Source organism: Bubalus kerabau, chromosome 5 (genome assembly GCF_029407905.1).
Source record: "Bubalus kerabau isolate K-KA32 ecotype Philippines breed swamp buffalo chromosome 5, PCC_UOA_SB_1v2, whole genome shotgun sequence".
In the NCBI taxonomy this organism is placed as follows: Eukaryota; Metazoa; Chordata; class Mammalia; order Artiodactyla; family Bovidae; genus Bubalus; species Bubalus kerabau.
In genome coordinates, this window is record NC_073628.1 from 22,837,333 (window position 1) to 22,855,987 (window position 18,655).

At 38.2% G+C, this 18,655-nt stretch overlaps 1 protein-coding gene across 1 annotated transcript; it reads right to left on the reverse strand.

Annotated features, from left to right (window-relative positions):
• Positions 1 to 341: 341 nt before the first annotated feature.
• Positions 342 to 18,338, reverse strand: CHEK1 (checkpoint kinase 1). Its single transcript, XM_055581239.1, has 13 exons — positions 18,185 to 18,338; positions 17,345 to 17,429; positions 15,398 to 15,621; positions 14,247 to 14,311; positions 14,083 to 14,152; positions 12,934 to 13,122; positions 12,416 to 12,520; positions 10,199 to 10,294; positions 7,552 to 7,660; positions 7,183 to 7,360; positions 6,476 to 6,607; positions 2,873 to 2,974; positions 342 to 1,216 (listed from the first exon to the last, which is right to left on the reverse strand). The coding sequence occupies exons 2-13, from the start codon at positions 17,407 to 17,409 to the stop codon at positions 1,121 to 1,123; spliced, it is 1,431 nt and encodes a 476-aa protein (XP_055437214.1). The 5' UTR covers positions 17,410 to 17,429; positions 18,185 to 18,338; the 3' UTR covers positions 342 to 1,120.
• Positions 18,339 to 18,655: the final 317 nt, after the last annotated feature.

Genomic DNA, 18,655 nt, shown 5'->3' on the forward strand with positions numbered 1-18,655 from the left:
CCAGCTCTCACATCTGTACATGACTACTGGAAAAACAATAGCTATACCACAATAATACCATTTACCAAGATATACAATATATGATAAAAAGTTTCATGTTCTTGGCTTCAGACTAGAATAACTGGCTAATATTTATAAATCACCAAGAAACGGGAATACTGGGACCCAATCTAACACATTCAAATGTTAATATAAATTTCACTGAAAGAACAAAATCTTACTAAAATTAACAGGGGAAAAAAGCCAGGAATCAGATCAATTTCCATTACTTTCTTACATCTCCAACCTCTTTCATTCCTCACCATCTAGAAGTTTAGTCACCATTGAGTTTACAGAGTTAGCTATTCATTTTCAAAATAGAATTTATTTATGTAATAAAGAATTAAAATATGGCTGTGAAAGTAGAAAATAATATAGAAAAATATTTTAAATGTGCAACAGTAATTCCAAGTAAAAGTAGTTAAGCACTAGAGTTTATGCTCAACTTCTATTTGAAAGACCAATCATACATATTAACTATACCAGAAAAAAACATACCTACTTGCAATTTTAATTATTCTTCAAAAACAGCTTTATGTACCTGGTCAGGCCCTTTTAAGTACAAATCTTGGGGTATACATTTTGAAGCTGGCTTCAATTCACAGACTGATAAATTTACTGTCCCACAAATAACAAGGTGGTTTTGTTTTTGTTTTTTTAATTTATCCATGTGATTAAGTCAATGTGCAGGAAATATGTACTTTTTGGATGGAACCAAATGTTTTGGTAGAATGGGACAAGAGTAACATTTTTCATTATATTGGTATAAAAGCTGATAAACTCATGTAACCCCAGAGCATGGTTTCCACCAGGCGGGTCTCAATTCAGACGCTAAATGCAAATGAAGGAATATCTAAATGAATTCTATCTACCCTTTCCCCAAAGTTTCACTTACAGTTAGGATACAGATTATTATTTGTATGAAGAATATACAAAAGAATTGGAAAATGTTTCGCTAGAGGGAAGACAACTCTTCAGGGATTATTGTTTGCAGTTTGCAGAATAGATAATCTTCTCTAGGAAGAATAATGTCCACATAGCAGCACTATATTTACCAGGAATCCCAGAACCAGTGGATCTATCATGTGACAGGAAGCCAAACCTTCTGGCTGCTCACAACATCACTCAGCTTCCCCTTGATCTTCAGGAAGTGTCTCTTGAATTCCAATCCATCACCCTATATTAGGAATAATATCCAAAACTCATGTTAAAAAAAAAAGACTATGCCATAAAATCAAACTTTCTTTAGTGGTACATAGAGACAAACATCCATAGATATGTCCAGCTATCCTCATCTTCAGGTCCTCTTACAAAAACAAAACACCTTCGTAGAAGAAAAGTGAAAGTGAGAGTCGCTCAGTTGTATCCGATTGTTTGTGACCCCATGGACTATACAGTCCATGGAATTATCTAGGCAAGAATACTGGAGTGGGTAGCTGTTCAGTTCTGCAAGGGATCTTCCCAACCCAGGGACTGAACCCAGGTCTCCCGTATTGCAGGCAGATTCTTTACTAGCTGAGCTACAAGGGAAGCCCACGAAGAAGAAATGGCTACATAAATAATTCTGACTTGACTTTGGGCCCATTTCACTGGGCCCAGAGAGCAGAAACCAATGGCATCTTGTTTGTTTCAACTGTTGATAGCTCTGGACCTAGGTCACTGTTTTTCATAGGTACTGGAAGTTTATAAACTAAAAATAAGCTACACAACTACACTTAAGTCTTGCCAAAACACTGTGGCAACAAAGCCAGTGATTCAGTTATGAGAAGGATTTCACTACTCCATATCAAGCATCTGGACAATAGTATTGCAGCAAGCTGCCAATATAAAGAAAGTGACCAACTCTTCCAGCCTCGTTCAGAGCCATGTACAATCTTTCAGGAAATATAGAAAATGCTATTTTGGTCTTATGTATCAAGGGCTTTAAAACTATAACCTCAGAACCACTAATTTCTACAGAAAGAATCAGAAATGTGAGTAAAACTCTATATATGAGTATGAATCACAAAGTAGTTTGGAACAGATAAAGGTTCATTAACTATAATGTGCAAACATTTTGACAAATCACAATTTTCATGAAAAATACTATACACAAATTCAATAAGGAAAAGCTTAAAATGCTACAAAATGCCAAAGGTAATTAAAGCTAAAAATAATCTATGACTATTTTTATTCTGTTATTTACAGATTACACAAAAAACAAAAACTTTTATAATAAAGAATGTTATTTGAAAAACTGTTTTAGAAGACTAGATAATGACAAAAACAAATGTTCATAATATTAACTAAAAAAAAAAAGTTAACATATATCTAAAATATAATGCCAGTAAAAATCTCCACATGAGTATTTCCATATAGCATGTATTACAAGTAATAGGTTGCTGCTGCTGCTAAGTCGCTTCAGTCGTGTCCGACTCTGTGCGACCCCAGAGACGGGAGCCCACTAGGCTCCTCTGTCCCTGGGATTCTCCAGGCAAGAACACTGGAGTGGGTTGCCATTTCCTTCTCCAATGCATGAAAGTGAAAGTGAAGTTGCTCAGTCGTGCCTGACTCTTAGCGACACCATGGACTGCAGCCCACCAGGCTCTTCCATCCATGGGATTTTCCAGGCAAGAGTACTGGAGTGGGTTGCCATTGCCTTCTCCGAATAGTAAGGTTACCCTAATACAATATCAAAAATAAATTTGTTTTCTATGGAAGATAAAATTAAACTCGATTCTTACTTTCTTCTTTACACTTTGTGTTTTTAAAATTTCTAAAATGAACATGTAATACTTCTTCAAAAATAACAAAACAAAGTTTTCTCTCTTAAAAAATGTGCTAATCTATATACCTTAGAAAGCCGGAAGTCAACTAAGATCTTCTCATCCATTTCTACCAGATTCACTTTGAAAATCAGCTTATTGTTTCTTCTATCAGTTGTTGATACAGTAACCTAAGACAATAAAAATAAGGTTAAAGCATATATGTGGATAGAAAATACTCTAAATAAAAGCTATAATCTCAGTTCAGTGATATTACTGGGATGCAAATTTGAGAAAAGCTTCTACAGTAGGAGCAGTGCTGCCGAACATCCCATTCCTTCCAGGACTTGTCCTCTCCCGACGGGTACGTGTGTGTCCACCCAGGCCGACGTGTAAACAGAATGCAGTGCATCACTGGGGACTGAGTCTATGTGAATGGTTAGCAACAGAAGAAATTTAGTGTTTTATCAAAATACAACTGAAAGAAGAAACAATTGAAGAGAATGAAACCAGAATGAGAGGGAAAACAAGATTATTAAAACAGGGGAAAGAAAAAGAGAGGCTAGGTTTTGGGGTAAAAAGCTACAACGGTGATCAGAAGATGGCGAAGGTTCTAAGAGGTCTTTCAACTTCCATGTTCAGTGTTTTAGAAGCACAGGTTAGAAGACTGATATGGAAAGAAAGGCCCAGCCAAAAGGCAGCACCAAGATCCCAAAAGTGGATGAGGCTGCCTTGGACCACCAGGCACAGAAAAGCCATCAACTTCAGCTGGATGGATAAGCCCAAGATCAGCAGATTTGTCTAGCTAAGCCCAGCCCAAAGTACAAAAACATTTTTAATAATTCTCATCTCACACAGGGAGGGCTTTCATTAAAAAGAGACAATAGCAAGTGTTGACGAGGATGAAGAGAAATTGGAACCCTCATACATGGCTGGTAGGAATGTAAAATGGTGCTGCTGCTTTGAAAAATCATTTGGCAGTTCCTCAACAGATAAACACAAGAGTTATTGTATGCCCAGCAATTCTGATCACAGGTATATACCAAAGAAATTGAAAACATCTTCTGGACTGACACTGTGTCCCCTCAAATTCAGATGCTGAAGCCCTAATTCCCAATGCCTCGGAATGTGACTATTCTGGAGATAAAACCTTTAATGAGGTAGTTGTTGTTGTTGTTGTTCAGTTGTTCAGTCGTGTCCAACTCTTTGTGACCCCAGGGACTATAGCACACCAGGCTTCCCTGTCCTTCACCATCTCCCAGAGCTTGCTCAAATTCATGTCCATTGAGCTGGTGATGCCATCCAACCATCGCATCCTCTGTAGTCCCCTTCTCCTGCCTTCAATCTTTCACAGCATCAGGGTCTTTACCAATAAGTTGGCTTTGCATCAAGTGACCAAAGTATTGCAGCTTCAGCTTCAGCATCAGTCCTTCCAATGAATATTCAGGGTTGATTTCCTTTAGGATTAACTGGTTTGACCTCCTTGCAGTCCAAGGGACTCTCAAGAACCTTGTGCACCACCACAGTTCAAAGGCATCAATTCTTTGGTGCTTAGCCTTCTTTATGGTCCAGCTCTCACATTCGTACATGACTACTGGAAAAACCATAGCTTTGACTATACAGACCTTTGTTGGCAAAATAATGTCTCTGCTTTTTAATATGCTGTCTAGGTTTGTCATTGCTTTTCTTCCAAGGAGCAAGTGTCTTTTAATTTAGAGGTGACTAAGTTCAAAGGAGATCATTCAGAGGGCCCTAATCCAATCTGACTGCTGTCTTCATTAGAAAAGGAAATCAGGATACAGAAAGTGACAGATATGGGGGATGTGTGCACAGAGAGGACAAAGCATAGGAGGGGACAGCAAGAGGGTGGCCACGTAAAAGCCAAGGTTCCAGAGGAAACCTGCCCTGCCAGAACCTTGGTCTTGGACTTCAGTGTCTAGAACTGCAGGAAAATAAATTTTTGTAAATAACCAAATAAATACCTCCTAGTCTGTGGTATTTTGTTATGATGGCCCTTGCAAACTAAAATACCTGTGTTCATACAGAAACCTGAATGCTCACAGCAGCATTATTCTTAACAGCCAAAAAGTAGATACATCATCCCAAATGTCCATCAGTAAATAAATGGTTACACAAAACAGTCTATTCACATAACGGGCTATCATTCACCCTTTAAAAGGAATAAAGTACTGATAAATGCTACAACATGAATTAACCTTGAAAATACTATGTTAAGTAAAAGAAGACAAACACAAAGGGTGATATACTATATGATTCCATTTATATGAAATGCCCAGAAATAGGTAATCCACAGAAAGTATATTAGTGATTGACAGGGAGGAAGGAACGAAGAATGACTGCTAATCGGTACAGAGTTTATTTGGGGGGCACTGGGAAGTTCTAGATTTAAATGGTGATAACTCCACAATCCTGCGACATACTTGAAACCACTAAATTGTACACTTTAAACTGGTTAGTGATTTTTATATCATATGAGCTTTATCTTAGTAAATCTACCTAAATTAGAAAAAAAAAGTAAGATATCTATATAAGTGAGAAGATAATCAGGCTGGCTTCAGGTTTCCTCACAGTAACATTTTCCCCGAACTTTTAATTTTGAAAGTTTACAAATCTACAGAAAAACTGAAAGAATCCTACAATAAATAACCACAAATGTTTATTGGCCTTATAAACCTAGATAAGCATGTTTACTTCTTTTTTACGTGATTGTCTTTTTTTTTTTTAGTTTTTAAACTAAGTTATAAGTTACACACACTTTACCATGTGTCTCCTGCAGACATTCTCTTACAAACCACAGTATTATGATCACACCAAAGAAATCTGACACGGATACAAAAACATTATCTTACATAAAACTCATGTTCAAATTTTCCCAATTGTTCTAATAACATCATTTATAGCTTTCTTTTGGAGAAGGAAATGGCAACCCACTCCAGTGTTTTTGCCTGGAGAATCCCAGGCACAGGGGAGCCTGGTGGGCTGCCGTCTATGGGGTCGTACAGAGTCGAACACGACTGAAGTGACTTAGCAGCAGCATAGCTTTCTTTTTCTTTAAATCCATGATCTAGTGAAAGATCATGCATTACATTATTTATCAAGCCTCTTTAGTCTCCTTTAATACAAAATATTCCTTTCTCTTCGTTTTCCACAATATTAAGACTTTTGAAAAGCCTAAAGACAGATCAGAATGTCAGTATTATAAATATGCTATAACAATGTAAACAACAAAAATCGGCAATTGGGAGCAGGGAAGATGCAGGAAGCATGGAATTGTTAATGGATCCATCTTTCACAGAAGGAAGCTCATTGCTGTTACAATTTAAGTATAATGCATAGTTTTAAAGAAAATAAGACTTGAATCTCTTAGTATTTGTAATAACCTTAGAGACGTCTTCTTTTAAGAAATACTAGTTCTTAAGGAAAAAACATTGTACTTAAATTTCAATGGTTTCTTTTTCAAATTAAACTAATTACTTTATATTTTTAATATATAAATAAAATGATAGCACTTTAAAATTTATTTTTAATTGAAGGATAATTGCTTTACAGTATTGCACTGATTTCTACCAAATATCAACATGAATCAACCATAGAATGATAGCTCTTTTTTTTACTCAAATATTTTAAATTTTTCTTCAGGAAAAGATCTAACAAAAATCAATGAAACATACCTGATTCATACAACTTTTCTTCCACTGATAGCCCAATTTCTCACAAGTTTCTTTCAGGCATTGATAAGATTTGTCTGCATCCAATTTGGTAAAAAATCGTGTCATTCTTTTGACTAAGCGCTGCCAGGGGTTCTACAAGTCAAATAGAGGAAAGCTGAATAAATGATCAGATTTACCACCAAAAGTAATCATACTATAGCTATTTGGCCTGAAAATTCTTTTTTCTGACTTCAGATTCTTATACTTAAGTGTCTCCCCTAGGGAATTCCCTGGCAGCCCAGTGGTCAGGACTCTGCTTCCAGTGCCGGGGGCCAGGGTTCAATCCCTGGTTAAGGAACTCAGAACCGCATGCCATGATGTGGCTAAAAAAAGAGAAAAAAAAGTCTTGAGTCTCAGGATTTCTCTGGTGGTCCAGTGGCTAAGACTCTGCGCTCTCAATGCAGTGGGCCCAGGTTTGATCCCAGGTCAGGGAACTAGATCCCACATCCTGCAATGAAGATTGAAGATCTTGTGTACCACAACTAAAACCCGGTGCAGCCAAATAAATAAACATTAGAAAAAAAAGTCTCCCCTAATTCTCTCCTCCATGTCAAAAAAAAAAATCTGTATCAAGTGTTAATACTGTATTTCTTAGATTGACAAAAAAAAGACTTTAAGACAATAAAAAAGAGTTGCCATTATTTATTTGAGGAACTAAATTCCCTTACCTGCGAGGATCCTGGAGTGCCGAGCAATTGACTATTCAGAAGCATGTGATCAGGACAAGTGGGCTGGGAAAAGCTGATCCCTTGTACCAGTTTGTCAATGTATGAAGGGCTGGTGTCCCATAACGAAAGGCCTGTCCGTGGTTCTGGCTGAGAACTGGAGTACTTCACACTTTCTTCACTGAGGCATTATGATATGGAGAAAAATATAGCTTTAAATAAAGTTCTTTAGGCCTTTCTTATATGGCATTATCATTCTCACACTGAAAAAAATTGTATTCATCTTCAGAAAACATTATGTGCAAGGATTATTTTTCATGGGAACTATTATATCCAATAACTACTTGATCTTTTATTATTAACTGACCTTACCTAGAAGCACAGTTTACTGGAGAGAAGTCCAAGTTGGATTGAATATGCTTAGAGAATCCACCAGGAGACTCTGATACACCACTAGAAGTAGCCCGGGGCCTCTTTGCCCCTAAAAAAGAGAACATAAATACAAATGCTTTCCCAGTTGGCAACTTGAAGAAGCAAAACCATATCTAAATTCATTTCTTAAACACAAAATACTTATACAATAGAAAGTGGCTTTTCCTACATAATTTTATGAGAAATGCGGTTAGGAACTTCTGACTCGGACTCACTTGTCAAATTGTGCAAACTACACATTTCATAAATCTTGGCCTGTAAGTATGTCCCAAGTGCATGGTGTCAATGTTAAGGCAGTCATTTTAATGGTACCGTTTTTGGTAACAGAACACTGTTCTATGAAGACTGAGAGACCCAGCAACAGGATCAAAACCTTTTAAAATAAAAAATAATTTGTGATAATGACAATGAATGTTATGAATCTGCCCTACTCAACCTTCTTTGCTTGTGAGAGAGTCAATTCCTAGGTAGGTTGATAAGAAGTCCAAGGTTTCCAAGGAGGAGAAAGGGGTCTGGGGCTCTCAAGGAGAAAAGGTCAAACCTTTCTACATTGCTTTGTCTTAGTCAATATAACTAAGAAGGCAATGGCACCCCACTCCAGTACTCTTGCCTGGAAAATCCCATGGATGGAGGAGCCTGGTAGGCTGCAGTCCATGGGGTCGCTGAGAGTCAGACAGGACTGACCGACTTCACTTTCACTTTTCACTTTCATGCATTGGAGAAGGAAATGGCAACCCATTCCAGTGTTGCCTGGAGAATCCCAGGGACAGGGGAGCCTGGTGGGCTGCCGTCTGTGGGGTCGTACAGAGTTGGACACGACTGAAGCAACTTAGCAGTAGCAGTCAATATAACAATGTATCTTGCTCAATGACATGTTTCTCCTCAATAAGAACCTTCTGACTAATCCTGTCATCTTAAAATGTGTATTATGGGGGTGGGTGGTAAGATTTTTCTACTGTTCGTTCTAATCTTATTAATTTAAATGTATGTTGTGGGAGTGGGTCTGATAAGGCCTTGATAAGACTAGCTGGCGGGGGCGGGGGGGCATTTTGTCCCCTTTCTGATGTCTATGTCAGAAGCTTTCTCAGTCCCTTCTCACTTTAATAAAACTCTGCTATACAACAGCTCTTGAGTGACCAAGGCTGGTCCCTGGTCCCAAAGTTAAATCTTCTTTGAAGATCACTAATCCGAGATAGTTCACCATAAGCTATCACTCCCTTGGAAAAGCTTTATGGAAAATAATCATTATAGAGAACAGGATGCCACTGTAAATTCAAGGCTACTCCCCTCCACTGGATCCTCACCCCTAACAGGCTATGCTACATTTCTCTAATCAGTTTCCTCTTCCTTTCCCCATAATGATTCTTTCAAAACTTCTGTACTCCTGTCAAATTACCAAGACACCCTCCAGTACCTCATTACTTACATACATCTCCCATTTCAGTCATTGGAAGCTCCCTCGATTTGCCACTACCAAATCTAACTTACTTGCATTCCTACCTGTCCTCTCTTCCCTTCCATCCTCCCATCAAATATTCATTTCTCCACTTGAAAAGGAGCCCATACCCTCCTTTCTCCTCAAGGACCTTGCTGCTTTTTTCTTCCCTCTCTCTTAGACTTTTAGCGTTTTCCTCCCAATTGGATCTGGTGGCTCAATGGTAAAGAATCTGTAATTCTAGAAAGATCTTTTAAAACCAAATATATAAGCATGTCATTTTCTTGCTTAAAATCTCCCAGAAGGTTTTCCCATGGCCTTCAGTTAAAGCCCAAGATTCTTAGCATGGGTTATAAGGTCCTCCATGGCTTGGTTCCTATCTACCACCTCATCTCAAATCTCTCTCCCTCCCCTCCTTCTCTACTCACTTATTCACTCCATAAACATTTATGAAATGCCTACAGTGGACTACACACTGTACTAAGCACTGGCGATGCAATGCTGAACAAGCCAGACATGGTCCATGCCACACATGCCTTTTCCAAGCTCCTCAAATGCACTACTTTCTAACCACCAGGTCATCCCTGATGCTGCTTCCGTGTTTGGAATCTGCCACTCGTCTTGCTGCTACTCATCTGGCTAGCTCCCCTTTAATCTTCAAATCTTAGATTTAATGTTATTTCCTCAGCAAGGTAAGCGTTCTCTGTCACTTAAGATTAGGTCAACTACTGTATAGCTCAGAGAACTCTGCTCAGTGTTACGTGGCAGCCTGGATGGGAGGGGAGTTTGGGGGAGAATGGATATGTGTATATGTATGGCTGAACCCCTTCACTGTCCACCTGAAACTATCACCACAGTGTTAATCAGCTATACTCCAATACAAAATAAAAAGGTAAAAAAAAAAAAAAGACTTGGTCAAATTCTTAGCTACAGTACCCTGATTTTCTACTTTATAATTATTAATGAACTAAAAATTATTTTTTTATATTTCTGTTTTTTGTACCAGAGGCTATCATCTCCATGAGGACAGAGACCACAGCTATCTTGTGTTGTTGCCTTATGCTGACTTTACAAGTACCTTTTCTTTCACAAAAAAAAAAAAACAAAAAAAAAAAACACTTAAAAAAAAAATTTGTATTTTAAGCATATTACCTTTCTTGAGTGGTTTGTTGTACCATCTGTCTTTCTTAATGTCTGAGATGGTAATCCTTACTGATGGGTTCTCAACTAAGATTTTATGTAGCAGAGCTGAAAACAAAATATTAAGACAACATTTACAAGAGTCATGCAGATTAGAAAAGCCTATAGCTTGTAGTGTAAAACACACATTCTCTATTGCTCTCCTTATGTCCAAATATTACTTCTGGGGAAGAGAAAACAAAGCCACTAAATTTTTGCTTGAATGTCATGCAATTATTCCTTGCTACTATCTATATCTTTGAATATTCTTCCCAGATCAGACTCTCAGTTGTTTGCAAATAGAACAAGAGCCAGGTGGAAATGTTTCCCTCCACTTGATGATATTTACACAAAGATAATAAAAAATAAATAAAAACCCTGAAAACCCCTATTTACACAAAGATTAAAAAAAAACCTCATCCATTTTCAATACCAAACTTCATTGTTCTAACATGTCATATTAAGTTCTCATTCACACAATTTTATAATGAAAATTTACTTTCCAATAACTTTTTAAGAGACAGTAATAAAAGCAACAATCATCCTAAGACCTTAATTTTATTGATAAAGAATTCATACACCTCCCAACACCAAAGAATCTTCTAATGGACCAAAGATTTAAATAGAAAACAAAACAAAACGAAGAAAGCCATGAAAACACAGGTAATTTTTTTATACTGTTGAGGGTAGAAAAGCAGAGAAGGCAATGGCACCCCACTCCAGTACTCTTGCCTGGAAAATCCCATGGGCGGAAGAGCCTGGTAGGCTGCAGTCCATGGGGTCGCTAAGAGTCGGGCACAAATGAGCGACTTAACTTTCACTTTTCTCTTTCATGCATTGGAGAAGGAAATGGCAACCCACTCCAGCATTCTTGCCTGGAGAATCCCAGGGACAGAGGAGCCTAGTGGGCTGCTGTCTACGGGGTCGCAGAGTCGGACACGACTGAAGCGACTTAGCAGCAGCAGCAGAGGGTAGAAAAGACCTTTCCAAACATGACAATATAGTCAGAAATCAAAAAGGACAAGATACTAGATTTAAATACATAAAATATAAAACTTCTGTATGTTCAAATAGCATAACAAAGTAAAAATACATGACAAACTGTCAAAAATACTTGTAACAAATGCAATGATATAATGACACTAATATTTTCTTAAAAACGTCACATAGAATAAAAGGAAAACTTCCTGCCAAAAATGAGCAAAATAGACAAGTCCACAAAAAGACAAAAAAGCTAATAAATCCAAAATGGATGTACAACTTCATTGATACTAAATTTAAAATAAAAATTTTAAAGTTAGAATATATTTCTTATAGGTAGGCCTATTAGATTAGTCAAAAAGAAAAATGTGTAAGGGGCCTCCCTAGTGGTCCAGTGGTTAAGACTCACTGATTACACTACAAGGGTACAGGTTCATTCACTGGTGGGAAAACAAAGACCTGTGTGCCTCAAGGTGTAGCCAAAAAATAGCTTAAATGTAAACTAGGTAGACTGTGATGAAATGGTACAAACTTTCTGGAAAATAATTTGGCAAAGTAAACCATAATAATTAAAGACTGTATATATACATCTTTGACCCTGCAATCCCACTTCTGGTGTTTCACTTTAAATAACTGAGACGTATGTACAAAGATTAAGGTATATGGATGATCATATCTCTTTAACAACAGTGAAAAATTAGAAAAAATTCTGAATCTCTAAAAAGATGAACCGGAGAAGTGTAGTAAGGCATGTCCATATAGCTGAATTTACCATCACAGCTTTTAAAAACAGGGATGAATACTTACAAGTATAGTCATGAAAAAGTGTTCACTTAGCATTAACACACACACTCACACAAAGTTTACAAAATAACATGTATAGTGTGATGTCATTTTTTTTGTGAAAACAAATATACTTATAAATAATATACATATATAACAAACATATATACTTACATATTTTCTACTACAAAACACAGAAGCAGATATCAAAATAATAAAGGAAGCTATTTCTGAGTACTAGAATTATAGGATTGGATTTTTAATATTTTATTTATTATTTTTCTACTTTATCTACAAAGATTATGTATTATTTATGTAATGAATTAAAAGTTAAAAAGAAAAATATACGTAAGAAAAAAAAATTCAAACAGCACTAGACTTCATTATCCAGGAAATCAGTACTTTATATCAAGATAACCCAGTTACCTAGAGGAGCAGAATCAATTTTTTTCCAAGGGTTGAGGTATGTTTTCTTTTCTTTCCAATCACAATATTCCTGACAACTATCACTAGGCTGGTCCCATGGCAATTCTAAAAAGGAAATAGGACTCGGTTTTCTGAATGTTCAAATCATTTTACAGTAACGATTTTAAGGGAAAATAATCGGTGACACAAATCCATTAAAAGTTTTCTTCAAATTAATTAAATATGGTTTAAGAAATTTTAAAGACACTTCTAAGATAGATAATTCACTGCCGTCTTACTATTTCCAAAAGTATTCACATAATTTTAAGAGAGAGCTACTGTGATATTTCATTTAATAGCTACACATAAATCATTTTTTTAAATCTTTGGGATTAAAAGTTCCAACTTAGTTATAAATAGGTTAATATTAAAATACTATTACATAAATATGGATCTCCTTGATTTATTTCATTTATTTTGGTACAGGAAACATGGCCTTCCAAAGGACAGGAATTTTATCATGATTAAACAGCTCTTACCTCCAGCCAACATTGCAGTAAGTACTATTCCACAGGACCAAATATCGACTGGCTCTGCATGAAATTCTTTTCTCTTTAGAAGTTCTGGAGCAACATATGGTAAAGTACCACACATCTTGTTCAACAAACGCTCCCGATTATTATGCCGAAACACGGTTGCCAAGCCAAAGTCAGAGATTTTGAGGTTATCTAAGCCAAAGGAAAAAAAGGATGGCACCGAATGAGAATGTTTTGTAAATAGGTATGCTTAAAGGGGCTTCCCAGGTGGCGCAATGGCAAAAGAATACACCTGGCAATGCACAAGACTCGGGTTCATTCCCTGAGTAGGGAAGATCCCTGGAGGAGGAAATGGCAACCCACTCCTGTGTTCTCGCCTGGAGAATCCCATGGACAGAACAGCCTAGCAGGCTACAGCCCATGGAGTCACAAAGAGTCAGACCCGACTGAGCAACTGAGTACACACACTGATACTTAAAGGAGTCAAGGTTTACTGGAAAACTGCTGGTGTTATTTTAGATTTGTGGAACTTCTCTACCTTAAAGTGATCAAAAATAAATTGCAATAAATAAGAAATAAAAGACATCATCATATAACTAAAACTAGAAAAAGGCCTCATGGCTTCTATTAACTTAAGACAAATACTGTCAATATACAAACAGCATGGACCAGGTTAGAGGAAGATCCTGGAGTCAAAAGAGTCTTCTGGAAAAGAGCACTTAGACACTGAGAGCAGAGCCATGTCCTCACCCGGCTGTGCAGAGGCAGGAGGTATCAATAATACTCTAGGCACAACGTTCTCAGAGATGTAAAAACCCAGCTGGCTGGAAGGAAGCATATAAAGACACATAGAAACTCAAGATCCACAAACCTCCAGAGCTTCTCATCAAGGTGGCTATGTTTATAAAAGGAGGAGGAACTCTGTACAAAAAACAAATAAGAAGAGCAAATTTCCTCTCTAACTTGCCACCTTTAAGACACACAAACTGTAGGCAGAACTTTCCCCTTAACTATACTTACTGAATATTTACCGTAACTGAGTGGCAAATTAAGAAGCTGCCCTGAAATTTGAGTAATGCAAAAGCCTTGATCCTGCCTTTGTAAGGCTGTATTAAAATGATTTTGGTAGCAGTGACAAAATGCTAAACTTACCCCTTTCATCCAATAGGAGATTTTCGGGCTTAATATCCCTGTGAGTTATTCCAATACCATGCAGATAAACCTAAAAGAGAAGCAGAGGGAACCATATCAGAACTGAGTAACTTATTTCACTAAGACAAATTTTAAATAAAAGGAAAAGAGACCACTGTACCTACCACCCCTGCCATAAGTTGATGGAAGAACCTCTGAGCATCTTGTTCAGGCATGCCTATGTCTGGCTCTATAAGAATTAATTGTGAAAGTTAGTTTATCAGGTAAATATAGTCAGGCATCAACCACATGGTTTCCTAATTCTAAAGTTAAACATCTATGATCGTACTTTTGCAAAGAGAATCTAATGCTTACAGTGAAATGATTCTGGAGTCCACTAATACATATATTGCTAACAATTCACATTTCCCCAGCTGTTAAGTGGCAAAAATAAGTTAACATCACAGGAAAATTAGAGAATAACAAAATATAACCCAAATCAAGAATGCAAGATATACCTTGAAAGCCCCGACTTTTACTACTTATGATTTACTTTATATCCTTCAAATTCACCCCTAATTTCTTCTAAATGCTATGCCAATATTTTTTCTACTCCTGAAATGTAAATGTCAAAGCGGAAGCCTAAGCAAATCTGATTTCCTAAATATTTAACAACAAATTTAAATTTCATATAATTTCTCACACCACAAAGCCATGCATGTCTGTGAATTGATTTCTTTTATACTCAATTCTTTTCTGAGATACATTTTTTTGAAGATTCTAATGATCACTTTTTAACTATTAATACATCTAAATAATAAATTTAGGTCCACAGAATATATTTTATGTACTTCTCGGTATTCTTTAATATCAAGACTTTTAATCTTAAGTAGCAAAAACAGTACTTAATATATATATATAAATCCTATAAAATTCTCAATTATTTCACTTATTTAACAAACTCTTATTTCAGATCTGTAAATGAATGCAACAATTTCATGAGACTAGAATATCTACAAAGAAAACAACTGCATAGGCATACAATACATTGCACTTATGATACTTCACGCACCAAGAAACCACAGCTTATCATTCGTAAACTCTACAAAACAGAAATGCCAACCAAAATCACTTATACAACTTGGGGAAAATTTTCTTTGATGATTCTACATATGCATTCAGTGTTGACATAAGTTGTAAAAACAAAAAAATTTACTCCAGTTTCACTATTGCATAAGCAATTCTGAATGGACAGTGAACAAACAGAAGCCCCAAAATTAAAAGACAAATTTAAAAACTTATTTAGCAGAAGAATTATCTGAAATTTTTTCCATACCTATTCTATCAAAAAGTTCTCCCCCACTGCAGTACTCCAAAAATAGATACTGGATATTGCCTTCTCTTCTGTGACCGTAAAATTTCACTACATTCTCATGATTTAACATTTTATTGATACAGATCTCTTTCTTAATATTTTCTGGACAGTCTATGGCACGTTTCATATCCACAATCTTCACTGCAACTGCTTCTTCAGTTCTTCTATTCACAGCAAGTTGAACTCTAAAAAGAAAAAGGAAGAAATATAAAATTCCAGACATTTGAACTGTAATTCTTTTAAAACTTCAAAAGATTAAACATAACTCATCCAAAACTATTTTACCTTTATTACTTTCGCCACCTGGAAGAAACCATGGGAATGGTTTCTGCCATGTCCTCAACAGATAATACTCCTTTCTGAAATGTGAAGTATAATAGCTAATGCTCCAAAGAAGTCATTATGTTGTACAACCAGAAGTAATATATAAACACTTGATAAATTAAAAATGGAATAACAGCAATTCTAGGCCACATCACACATATAGATGCTCTATTCATTTAATTTCTCTTCCAGTTTTACTGAGATATAATTGCCATAAAGCACTGAAATGATTATCACGATAAATTTAGTGACAATCCTTTTACAGATAAAAAATTTAAAAAATAGAAAAAATAACTTCGCTTGTGATGAGAACTCTTATTATTTACTATTTTAAATTTAATGTATAACTTATAGCAGTGTTAATAATATTAATAATGTTGTATATTACATCTCTAGAACTTACTTATCTTATAACTGCAAGTTTGTAGCTTTTGACCATCTTCACCCAAATCCCCCTCCCCCCACACCCTGCTCTGATAACCACAAATCTCATCTCTTTTTCTATAAGTCTGTTTGTTTTTGAAGTGTAATTGACTTACAATGCTGTGTTAGTTCCTGTTACAAAATAGTGATTTGATATTTCTAGACATTTCAAAATGATGACCACTGTATGTCGTTAGGATATGCTACCATACAAAGATATTACATAATTACTGACTATACTCTCCAATTGTACATTTCATACTGGAGAGTTATTTTGCAATTGTAAGTTTGTACAAGTATTTCTCTCCCCCTCCCACCACCCTCCCCTCTGGCAACTACCTGTTTGTTTTAACTCTGTTTCTCTTTTGTTACTTTTGTTTATTTGTTTTGTTTCACCTAGTAAGTGAAACCATACAGTATTTGTCTTTCTCTGTCTGACTTATTTAAACTTGGCATAATACCCTCCAGGTCCATGTTGTCCCAAATGTCAAGATTTCATTCTTGCTCTAGTCATTTAATTTTAATAACATTACCTAACATTTATTAATTTGATAGTATATATGTCTATGGTAAATGTTCTAAGTACCTACACGATATGTACTATTATTGCCATTTTACAGCTGAAGAAACAGGCACACAAGGATATTAGGAAGCTCACCTAGGGACTTCCTTGGTGGTCCCCTGGTTAAGACCCCACCCCATGTTTCTACTGCTTGGGGCACAGGTTCAATCTCTGGTCCGCCTCCCTGCAAGCAGGATGGCACCGCCAAAAAAGAAAAAGCTTGCCAAAGCTTCACAAAACAAAGGCCAGTAATGTGGCTCCAGAGTCTGTTCATTTGCTCATTTAACCACTATGTTTAAATCCCAGGAAAGAATATATGGGAGGAGAAACCGACTTCAGAAATCTCTAAATTTTAGGGGAAAAATGCTTAGCTTTGCTGTTTTGCACCCCACCCCCCAAAAAAAGAAGAAAAAACAGTTAACCCTTACAAAAGACTGTGTAGCTTCAGTTTCCCAAAGTTTTGGAATTTGCATGCAAAGATCTGTTCTTTTGGGCGCCACAGTGTTAAAATAAACAATTCCAGAACAATGACTATGTACTCAAAGGAGACAGAAAACTAAAGCAAGTGTGAAGGCGGGTAAAAACGGACTCAGACTCACTCTCCATAGGCACCTTCTCCCAGGGTTTGCACCAAGTCCCAGTCTTCCACAAAGGGCACTGCCATGACTCCACTCAGTCCCGCGGCTGTAAGAGCAGGAACCCAGAAAAGACGGTTGGTGAGGACTAGCCTCAATCATTTCTAAAGCCTCTGAGCTCCGCCTCTTGCCGTGATTCCCTCAAGATAAATCACAGCTCCTGGTTTCACATCATCCGTATTTTATCCAAGTCTTTTAAAGCATGAGCAAGTATCCTAAACTGCGGCATTTGGTTGATAACTCACAAGGCCCACTGCCACGCAAACCCAAAGCTGAAACCCATCTTTCCAGGCGGCAGAGGAAATGTACTAGCAGCGCCGAGGAGCTGGCGACCAGTGCTGTACGGTGGGGACTGGTGAAGGGGGTGAGAAGTGAAGTCTCGGGTTAGAGTAAGGGGGTGAGGGCTAGTGGAGGAGGAAATAACCGCGGGGACCGCAGCCACTCCTCCCCACCCGCTCACTCCCAATTCCCACCCCTACCCCGTCCCCCAAGGCCAGGAGGAGCCCGGGGCGGGGCCAAAACTGCCCCAAGAAGCGGAAGGAAGGGCTGGGTGGCACGCGAACCGCCGGGCCCCAAACCTTGGGGGCTCCCAGCCAGCAGAGGCGGCTTCTCTCCAGTCCCTGTACAACGGGGACCCCCGCCACCATACTCCTCCACCCTCCGAAACCACCCCTCCGAGGGAGCCTCTCCGATCCTTTGGGATCGGAACCGAGAACGTTCTGTCACCGTGCCCCTCCTAAATCATGTAGTCCCCGAACTCCAGCTCCAGGCGCCCTTCCCACTCTACCGGCCGCCCTTCCTCACCAGGCCGTCCTTTGCCCGCCACCACAGGAATCCAAATGCAGGGCTTTTCCCGCCAAAACTTGCTGGCGTCACATTGTCGCAAACGCGCGCTCCCTTGCCGTAAAGCAGAGAGGTGCGCGTTCCCGGCCCGGCGGATCTGCAGATTGGCAGCGCCTGGGGCCAGCGTTGGTCCTCCGTGCCGGCGGAGACCGGCAGGACCAGGGTTACTTTGGAATCGGGACGAGATCCTGGCGGAAGAGGTTTTGGAACTGCAGACTGAATCGGTTGCGAGTGACCTCCGGGCCCAAACGCGAAGTGGGACTCGGCCTGTGACTCCGCCGTCCGGCCTCGCGCTCCCGGGGACAGCGGCCCCGCGGGGCTCGCTGCCCGCCACCGAACCCCCGAGCACCTCGCCCCGTGGCCTGGCAGGGTAACCAGGAGCACACGCCATAAGAGCTGCTTCAGTGACTTTAAAGCTCGGCCTAGGTAAAA

Coding starts and splice junctions, on each gene's coding strand:
- CHEK1 (XM_055581239.1), bottom strand. CDS start 17,409: ATGGCAGTGCCCTTTGTGGAAGACTGGGACTTGGTGCAAACCCTGGGA. Junction 13,123..14,082: donor TCTCCTATTGGATGAAAGGG/GTAAGTTTAGCA, acceptor CCTTTGGCTTAG/ATAACCTCAAAATCTCTGAC. Junction 7,661..10,198: donor CAACAAACCACTCAAGAAAG/GTAATATGCTTA, acceptor TCTCTTTTTTAG/GGGCAAAGAGGCCCCGGGCT.